This window comes from Entelurus aequoreus, linkage group LG23, assembly GCF_033978785.1.
Source record: "Entelurus aequoreus isolate RoL-2023_Sb linkage group LG23, RoL_Eaeq_v1.1, whole genome shotgun sequence".
In the NCBI taxonomy this organism is placed as follows: domain Eukaryota; kingdom Metazoa; phylum Chordata; class Actinopteri; order Syngnathiformes; family Syngnathidae; genus Entelurus; species Entelurus aequoreus.
In genome coordinates, this window is record NC_084753.1 from 30196122 (window position 1) to 30207021 (window position 10900).

At 36.6% G+C, this 10900-nt stretch overlaps 1 protein-coding gene across 1 annotated transcript; it reads left to right on the forward strand.

Annotated features, from left to right (window-relative positions):
* Positions 1-1004: 1004 nt before the first annotated feature.
* sf3b6 (splicing factor 3b, subunit 6) lies at positions 1005-9333 on the forward strand. Its single transcript, XM_062033762.1, has 4 exons — positions 1005-1189; positions 5758-5876; positions 6084-6222; positions 8947-9333. Exons 1-4 carry the CDS (start codon positions 1160-1162, stop codon positions 9034-9036), a joined length of 378 nt encoding a protein of 125 aa, XP_061889746.1. The 5' UTR covers positions 1005-1159; the 3' UTR covers positions 9037-9333.
* Positions 9334-10900: the final 1567 nt, after the last annotated feature.

Here is a 10900-nt window from a genome sequence, read left to right on the forward strand (position 1 = left end):
GTAAAAAAAAACGAAACTCAATAGCCTTTATCGACAATATAAAGTCGTTCTCATCAAATACCCGGCGCAATTGTTCGATATGACTTCAAACCATAACCATCATTACTTATATTGTCTCAAAGTAGGCTTACAAAGCAGTGAGCTACCTGCTGTCATCTACTGGTATGGAAGAGTATTACATGGTATAATATGTACTGTACTGTGCAATCTACTAATAAAAGTTTCAATCAATCAATCAATCAAATTCAATTAATCAATTTGCCTGAGAAGCTGGACAGGACAAAACAATTTAAAAAATAAAAAAATCTATACATATATATATATATTTTTAAACTCAAATTTAACATGGAGGTTGATGGCTGTCATATATATGGAGCTGTAGAGGATGCCAATCATCTGTTTGTGGAATGTGGGAGTGTACATGTGTTTTGGGAGGAGATCAGAGATAGGCTTAGAAACAAGGGTGTGGAGATGTCCCAATTTGCAATAGAACAGATCAAATTTGGCATATTTATAAATAATAATAACTTAGAAATGCTCATCAATATTATTATGCTTCAAGCTAATTTTTTTATACATCATTGTGGATTTCTGAAAATAAAACCTACATTTTCCCCATTGGCTTAATGCTTTTAAATTAACAATAACATCTTGGAATTTGATTAAAAGTACAAAAGCCCTTCAATTGATATCCTTGTTAAAAACATTTAAAATTATTTAGATGGCCCCTTTTGTCTTTTTTATTTCGTCTTTTTTATTTTTTTCATATTTTTTTAGTATTATTTCTCTTTGCTTTTGATTTATTTTCTTGTTGTTGAAAATGCCTTAATTTAAAAATATATGTTGGTTGGTCAATTTAAAAACAAACAAAAAAAACTCTACAACGGTTTGCGGATTATAATTATTGGTTTGAAAAAAATATTTTTCCGACCAATTAGGTGAAATTGCATAATTTCTCACGGCACACCAAACAATATCTCACGGTACACTGGTGTGATTAGGGAGCAGCAACGCCGAGTCGGTCACCGGAAGTGCGTCACCGGAAGTGTGTCACCACAGACGACGGACCCTTCTTGCCGCGGCACACACTGCGTAGTCTCGCTCATCTGTGTGTTTCTATTTTATTACACTCACGGAGAGACAAGAATACTGAAGAATCATGGCTATGCAAGCAGCGAAACGCGCTAATGTAGGTATTTGTTGTTCTTTCTTGACGTCGTGTAAGTACATTGTGTGATAGCGCTTTGAACCTGTTGACTAAGTCGAGCATTTACCATTAGCACCCAGTGTTAGCCGATCAGCTAACTAACCAGCGGAATAATGATCTTATATGTTTTAGGTTATTCATATAATAATGGCGAAGTCAAAAAAATTACGCACCTTAACAATATGAAATACTGTCAATGTTTGGGAATTAATTATCATTGTTTTCTCGCTCGCCATTGCACTATTTACGTGATGTAAATAATGATGTATCTTTATTAACAACGAGTTACGATATCGATATGACTATATACCGCAATATTATTCATTCAGATATTATATCGATGTATAATGTTTAGGGCTGTAATAACTAATCTATTATAAAAAATAGTTGGCGATTAATTTAGTCATAGTTTCGTTGGATCTATACTATGCGCAGAGGCTATTTTTATTTTTTTTAAAACCTTTATAAACGGCAACATGTACAAACAGCTGAGAAACAATAATCAAAATAAGTATGGTGCCAGTATGCTGTTTTTTTCAGTAAAATACTGGAAAGAATAGAAATGTAGTTTGTCTCTTTTATCTGATTAGTAATCGATTAATCGAAGTAATAATCGACATATTAATCGATTATCAAATTAATCGTTAGTTGCAGCCCTAATGTTTCGTTTCCAGCGTCTATCTTTGTAATATAGATTAAAATATAGATACAAAAAAATAAGTCATGTTCCAGAGTGGGTCCTAAACATGGCGCTTTGTGGTCACAGGGGGTGGGGGGCTTTTGACCAATCAGAGTGAAGTGAATTATATTTACACTACCGTTCAAATTTTGGGGTCACTCAAACAATTTTGTGGAATAGCCTTCATTTCTAAGAACAAGAATAGACTGTCGAGTTTCAGATGAAAGTTCTCTTTTTCTGGCCATTTTGAGCGTATAATTGACCCTACAAATGTGATGTTCCAGAAACTCAATCCGCTCAAAGGAAGATCAGTTTTGTAGCTTCTGTAACGAGCTAAACTGTTTTCAGATGTGTGAACATGATTGCACAAGGGTTCTCTAATCATCAATTAGCCTTCTGAGCCAATGAGCAAACACATTGTACCATTAGAACACTGGAGTGATAGTTGCTGGAAATGGGCCTCTATACACCTATGTAGATATTGCACCAAAAACCAGACATTTGCAGCTAGAATAGTCATTTACCACATTAGCAATGTATAGAGTGTATTTCTTTAAAGTTAAGACTAGTTTAAAGTTATCTTCATTGAAAAGTAAAGTGCTTTTCCTTCAAAAAATAAGGACATTTCAATGTGACCCCAAACTTTTGAACGGTAGTGTATATAGCGCTTTTCTTTAGTGACTCAAAGTGCTTTTACATAGTGAAACCCAATATCTAAATTACATTTAAACCAGTGTGAGTGGCACTGGGAGCAGGTGTGTAAAGTGTCTTGCCCAAGGACACGACGGCAGTGACTAGGATGGCGGAAGCGGGGATCGAACCTGGAACCCTCAAGTTGCTGGCAAGGCCACTCTACCAACCGAGCTATGCCCAGAGAGCGTTATGACCAGACAATCTCTTAAATGATTGGTCAGAAGCCCCTCAGGTGACTACCGGGCGCCACTCTGAGGCCCCGTTTACACTAACCTTATCCGTGTCCACACACAACAATGCCACTGTTTAAGACCCCCTCAGTCCGCTGGCGCAACGCGACCTAATACGCATGCGCGGAAATTGCGCACGTCATAGTCACATCCAGTGTTGCTTTGTGTGCAAGTTCTTAAATGTAACTTATCTGAACAATATCCAGTGTTGTGGTATTTCAATTAACTGGAATCCAGTGTGCCGTGGGGCCCTAGTGTAGTGAATCACACCTGAGCCATCATAAATTAATCAAATCTTTATTAGACACGTAAACAATGTGATAAAGAACATTTTATATCAATCAAACTAGGGATGTAGATATCTGGTCAGGACACTCCTCACTCTTTTGCCTTCACCTTCATTGTCCATTCCTTTTTGGCGACTTTATATACTCTGGACCTAGACGTTGAGTCCACGACATACATGGCGGACAATAACTGCATTTACAGTCTGCTTTGCCAGTCCAAATGCATTAGCTGTTTTCCGTAGTCTTCCCTTGACGGCCAGGTAATACAAAGCACACGCTACCTTTTTAATCACATCCACGGGAGCTGGCATTCTCGTTGTCTCTCTTTCGACAAAGTTTTTCGATAAGTAGAAACACAGCTGATCTGGACGTCTGAGATGTGTTGTAGATAGATAGATAGATAGATAGTACTTTATTGATTCCTTCAGGAGAGTTCCCTCAGGAAAATGTATCCCAAATAGCTGCAATCACTTTCCTTTAAGGTATTCATGTGTGATTTCCACAAGCGTCTGTACAGACAGAAGGAGAAACACGGGCATGTCTGGTTGACTCGCCTCCATATTTCCAGTGGTTTGCTCCGAGTTGCGAAAACGCTTTATTATGAAGCTGGCTGTGGCGCATTCTTTCTGACGTCGCTTCCTGTGTGGGGCGCGGTCTTTCTGGCGTCACTTCCTCTCCGAACTCACTTTGTAAACGATCAATGAGTCCATACAAAGCTAAGAGCCTGAGATTCAAGAAATACACGGCGCACTTACCCCTGTAAAAAATTGTCCAAAGAGAGGGGGACCTTAAACGCTGGTTTAGTGTGGCTGAAACGGGGCTTAGGCTAAATAATTATTAGTTTAAGGGGTTATCCGGCTTAGTGTAGACATAGCATTAAACAGAGTTTTCCATACTCTCTCTATACACGACTGTGTTCAGAACGACTGTTCCACTGTACAAATACCTCGCAAGAAGAGGTCGGCAGTAGACTTAATATTATTCCGGAAGGAAAAAGTATTGCGACGTATATATATTGCCGTGTTGACATTCACATATATATATATATATTGCCATGTTGACATTCACATATATATATTGCCATGTTGACATTCACATATATATATATATATATTGCCTTGTTGACATTCAGATTCACATATATATATTGCCATGTTGACATTCACATATATATTGACATGTTGACATTCACGTTCGCATATATATATTGCCATGTTGACATTCACATATATATTGCCATGTTGACATTCACATTCACATATATATATATTGCCATGTTGACATTCACATTCACATATATATATTGCCATGTTGACATTCACATATATATTGCCATGTTGACATTCACATTCACATATATATATTGCCATGTTGACATTCAAATATATATTGCCATGTTGACATTCACATATATATAATGCCATGTTGACATTCACATATATATTGACATGTTGACATTCACATATATATATTGCTATGTTGACATTCACATTCACATATATATATTGCCATGTTGACATTCACATATATATTGCCATGTTGACATTCACATTCACATATATATATTGCCATGTTGACATTCACATATATTTTGCCATGTTGACATTCACATATATATATTGCCATGTTGACATTCACATTCACATACCGGTATATATATTGCCATGTTGACATTCACATATATTTTGCCATGTTGACATTCACATTCACATATATATATTGCCATGGTGACATTCAAATATATATTGCCATGTTGACATTCACATATATATATTGCCATGGTGACATTCAAATATATATTGCCATGTTGACATTCACATATATATATTGCCATGGTGACATTCAAATATATATTGCCATGTTGACATTCACATATATATATTGCCATGTTGACATTCACATATATATTGACATGTTGACATTCACATATATATATATTGCCATGTTGACATTCACATATATATTGCCATGTTGACATTCACATTCACATATACATATTGCCATGTTGACATTCACATTCACATATATATATTGCCATGTTGACATTCACATATATATTGCCATGTTGACATTCACATTCACATATATATATTGCCATGTTGACATTCACATATATATTGCCATGTTGACATTCACATATATATTTCCATGTTGACATTCACATATATATTGACATGTTGACATTCACATATATATTGCCATGTTGACATTCACATTCACATATACATATTGCCATGTTGACATTCACATTCACATAAATATATTGCCATGTTGACATTCACATATATATTGCCATGTTGACATTCACATTCACATATATATATTGCCATGTTGACATTCACATATATATTGCCATGTTGACATTCACATATATATTGCCATGTTGACATTCACATTCACATATATATATTGCCATGTTGACATTCACATTCACATATATATATTGCCATGTTGACATTCACATTCACATATATATATTGCCATGTTGACTTTCACATATATATTGACATGTTGACATTCACATATATATATTGCCATGTTGACATTCACATTCATATATTGCCATGTTGACATTGACCTGATGTATTTTATTCCTTGATGCAGCTTTTGCGTCTGATTTGAAATGATTGTGCTTTCATGCCTGTCTTGTTCTCTGCGCAGATCCGACTGCCGCCGGAGGTGAACAGGATTCTTTACATCAGGAATCTTCCCTATAAGATCACAGCGGAGGAAATGTACGACATCTTTGGGAAATATGGACCAATACGTCAGATCAGAACGTGAGTTTTGATGGAATGAATGTTGCTCTGTGCTTGCCGTTGCTGCGTGTTAAATTACATTGTGTATATTATACTCATGAACATTCATTTTTATCGTACATAAACCTATTAGAATCTTAAGCTGGTGGATCAATTGGCTGTACATCACTAGCTATACGAATATTATTTTAACAACTAACTAGATCATCTTGTTCTTTGTCTTTTCAGAGGAAACACGCCTGAATCAAGAGGAACAGCCTATGTGGTTTATGAGGACATTTTTGATGCCAAAAATGCCTGCGATCATCTTTCAGGCTTCAATGTCTGCAACCGTTACCTGGTGGTCCTCTACTACAACGCAAACAGGGTACACAACAATGGCATTGTTTTACTTTTAGGGTACATAACAATGGTATTGTTTTACTTTTAGGGTACACAACAATCACATTGTTTTACTTTTAGTGTACACAACGGTATTGTTTTACTTTTAGGGTACATAACAATGGTATTGTTTTACTTTTAGGGTACTCAACAGCGGTATTGTTTTACTTTTAGGGTACGCAACAGCGGTATTGTTTTACTTTTAGGGTACATAACCACTGCTATGTTTATTATTTTAGGGTACATAAACACTGTTATGTTAATTACTTTTAGGGTACATAACCCCTGCTATGTTTATTAGTTTTAGGGTACATAACCACTACTATATTTGTTAGTTTTAGGGTACATAACCACTGCTATGCTTATTAGTTTTAGGGTACATAAACACTACTATGTTAGTTTTAGGGTACATAAACACTGCTATGTTAGTTTTAGGGTACATAAACACTACTATGTTAGTTTTAGGGTACATAAACACTGCTATGTTAGTTTTAGGGTACATAACCACTGCTATGTTTATTAGCTTTAGGGTACATAAACACTACTATGTTAGTTTTAGGGTAGGTAACCCCTGCTATGTTTGTTAGTTTTAGAGTACATAACCACTGCTATGTTAATTAGTTTTAGGGTACATAACCACTGCTATGTTAATTAGTTTTATGGTACATAACCCCTGCTATGTTTATTAGTTTTAAGGTACCTAACCACTACTATATTCGTTAGTTTTAGGGTACATAACCACTGCTATGTTAGTTTTAGGGTACATAAACACTGCTATGTTTATTAGCTTTAGGGTACATAAACACTATGTTAGTTTTAGGGTACATAAACACTGCTATGTTAATTAGTTTTAGGTTACATAACTACTGCTATGTGAATTAGTTTTAGGGTACATAACCCCTGCTATGTTTATCAGTTTTAGGGTACATAACCCCTGCTATGTTTATCAGTTTTAGGGTACATAACCACTACTATATTAGTTAGTTTTAGGGTACATAACCACTGCTATGTTAATTAGTTTTAGGGTACATAACCCCTGCTATATTTGTTAGTTTTAGGGTAAATCACTACTGCTATGTTTATTAGCTTTAGGGTACATAAACACTACCGGTACTATGTTGGATTTAGGGTACATAAACACTGCTATGTTTATCATTTTTAGGGTACATAACCACTACTATATTTGTTAGTTTTAGGGTACATAACCACTGCTATGTTTATTAGCTTTAGGGTACATAAACACTACTATGTTAGTTTTAGGGTAGGTAACCCCTGCTATGTTTGTTAGTTTTAGAGTACATAACCACTGCTATGTTAATTAGTTTTAGGGTACATAACCACTGCTATGTTAATTAGTTTTATGGTACATAACCCCTGCTATGTTTATTAGTTTTAAGGTACCTAACCACTACTATATTCGTTAGTTTTAGGGTACATAACCACTGCTATGTTAGTTTTAGGGTACATAAACACTGCTATGTTTATTAGCTTTAGGGTACATAAACACTATGTTAGTTTTAGGGTACATAAACACTGCTATGTTAATTAGTTTTAGGTTACATAACTACTGCTATGTGAATTAGTTTTAGGGTACATAACCCCTGCTATGTTTATCAGTTTTAGGGTACATAACCCCTGCTATTTTTATCAGTTTTAGGGTACATAACCACTACTATATTAGTTAGTTTTAGGGTACATAACCACTGCTATGTTAATTAGTTTTAGGGTACATAACCCCTGCTATATTTGTTAGTTTTAGGGTAAATCACTACTGCTATGTTAATTAGTTTTAGGGTACATAAACACTACTATATTTGTTAGTTTTAGGGTACATAACCACTGCTATGTTAATTAGTTTTAGGGTACATAACCCCTGCTTTGGTTGTTAGTTTTAGGGTACATAACCACTGCTTTGGTTCTTAGTTTTAGGGTACATAAACACTACTATGTTATTTTTAGGTACATAAACACTGCTATGTTAATTAGTTTTAGGGTACATAACCCCTGCTATGTTTGTTAGTTTTAGGGTACATAACCACTGCTTTGGTTGTTAGTTGTAGGGTACATAAACACTGCTTTGGTTCTTAGTTTTGGGGCACATAAACACTACTATGTTATTTTTAGGTACATAAACACTGCTATGTTAATTAGTTTTAGGGTACATAACCCCTGCTATGTTTGTTAGTTTTAGGGTACATAACCACTGCTTTGGTTGTTAGTTTTATGGTACATAAAGACTACTGTGTTAGTTTTAGGTACATAAACACTGCTATGTTAATTAGTTTTAGGGTACATAACCCCTGCTATGTTTGTTAGTTTTAGGGTACATAAACACTGCTTTGTCTGTTAGTTGTAGGTTACATAACCATTGCTATCTCTGTTAGTTTTAGGGTAAATAACCACTGCTTTGGTTGTTAGTTTTAGGGTACATTATGTTTGTTAGTTTTAGGGTACATAAACACTGCTTTGTCTGTTAGTTTGAAGGTACATAACCACTGCTATGTTGGTTAGTTTTTACTTTCCAAGTGGTTTATTTTCAATGTTCCATGGTTTTGGGTGTCCTGGTCCACTGAGTTGTATCAAAGTAGATGTTGGCGATACAGAAAATAATCCTGACTATAGTCTCAGCATCAATATTTCAAGTTGTCCTCAAATATTCCATTCAGGATTTGATGTATTTAAACTTCTTATGTCTTGTTTTTCTCTGCAGGCGTTCCAGAAAATGGACACAAAGAAGAAAGAAGAACAGCTGAGGCTGCTAAAAGAAAAATACGGGATCAACACAGACCCTCCAAAGTAACACCATCTGTTCTTTGTTGTTTTGTTCTGATGTCTCTGAAAACTATTCTTTTAATTTCCTTTGCTAAATTATGAGGACTCTGTGTCATTCAAATTAAACAAGTGCAAATGTTATAATTTACGTACAGAAAGGCACTTTCCCCACAATTCTGCTGTTTGTTTAATTCGCTGCTTTGGTTTTGCAACATTAATCCTGGGTTTTTTTTCTACAGTCTTTCAAATTTAAATAGCTTTTTACCTGAATACTCTTGTACTTTAAATAAATGTCCTAAATAAATACTTCCAACTCTTTTTTTTTTAATACACATTGTCCACCTCACATTTTTGCAGATATGTTTAATGTGACAACACTGAAGAAATGCATTAACCTCTTAAGGCCCAAGCTGTTTGTTTACATGCTTTTTTATTTATCTTTGCTAATTGGGCTTATTGGACCCTAATTAGAATAAAAACTAAGAATCATCTTTTGATATGATGTACTTAGTCCATAAGTAACAAACGTGTACTTCATGTTTAGTGACATGCTAATTCTTTTTACACTTTTTTTTCCAAATTCCATTGTATGTTATACTCTTCTGACACCACCAGATGGCAGTATAAGTGTCCACATAAGCGGCCATACGACCCCAATTCAGTAGTGTGCACAATTTTGGAAATACGAGCTAAAAGGTGCTGTCCACGTATGTGGCCACTAAGGCCTTTTTAATGTAGTTAACATACTATCTCCGTTGTATGCTGCGCCCCACAAAGTGTTAATACTGTTAAGTATTGCACTTATTACGCAACAGCTGTTTGATTGTAACATGCACTTAGTTGTCGTTTTCATTGAAAATTTGGAGGTGTTGAAATCGCCATGTAGAATCGCTAATGCTAATCCGTAACACGTCAATGGCAAAGCCAATCTGCATTAGCATTTAATTAGCACGTTTTTGTGAAAAGGGAGCCTTACTCGCATTACATTGAGTCAGTTACTTTGTTGGCATTGAAAAATGGCAACATTACCTCTGAGTCCGCTCTCAGTGCTGCTGGAGTGATCGCCAAGTGCGAAGAGTCTGCTAAAATACGGCTATTGTGTGCTTAGCTGGCGTGTAGCTGCTGGCTCCTACCATCCTATAGCCTTAGCACGTTTACCTTTTGTAAATGGCTTGTTTAAAACAGGAGCAATATTGTTCAATGATTATTATGCATGCATAGCGGGGTACTGAATCCAAGGAGGGCCAGTTTGCTCACCAAGTGCTGCGGGATGATGGTGTTGCACGCCGAGCTGAAGTCCAGAAACAACATCCGCATGTGTGTCCTTTCCTTCCAGATGTTCTAAGCTCAGGTGGCGTGCAGAGGAGATGGCGTCCTCTGTGGAGCGGTTAGGGCAATAAGCAAACTGGTATGGGTCGAATGTGGGGGGAAGTCTGGAGACAATATATTCCTTTACCAGCCTCTCCAAGCACTTCATTATGATGGCGGTGTTCTCCCCCCTTTGCAACTGACTTCCTCACAGACAGACCCCAGTCTGTGCGAGTGGGCGACAACACCTCCAGTGCCATCTACCTGAGTCCGCTGCTTTTCACGTTGATGACCCATGACTGCTGCGCCAGGTCCACTACTAACCACATTGTGAAGCATGCGGACGACACAACAGTAGTGGGCCTCATCCCTGACAACAACGACGTGGACTACAGGGAGGAGGTGAGACATCTGGTTGACTGGTGCAGAACCAACAACCTAGTCCTGAACGTCGCACAAGACCAAGGAGATCATCGTCGACTTCGGGAAGCACCAGTCCAGCCACGCTCCACTCTTCATCAACGGCACAGCAGTGGAGATGGTAAGCAGCACCAAGTTCCTGGGGGTGCAGATAACTGACTATA

Excerpts from the sequence above, each read along its gene's own strand:
- sf3b6 (XM_062033762.1), top strand. The coding sequence starts at position 1,160 with ATGGCTATGCAAGCAGCGAAACGCGCTAAT. Across the intron at positions 1,190-5,757 it reads AAGCAGCGAAACGCGCTAAT|ATCCGACTGCCGCCGGAGGT; the intron begins GTAGGTATTTGT and ends TTCTCTGCGCAG. Across the intron at positions 6,223-8,946 it reads TCTACTACAACGCAAACAGG|GCGTTCCAGAAAATGGACAC; the intron begins GTACACAACAAT and ends TTTTCTCTGCAG.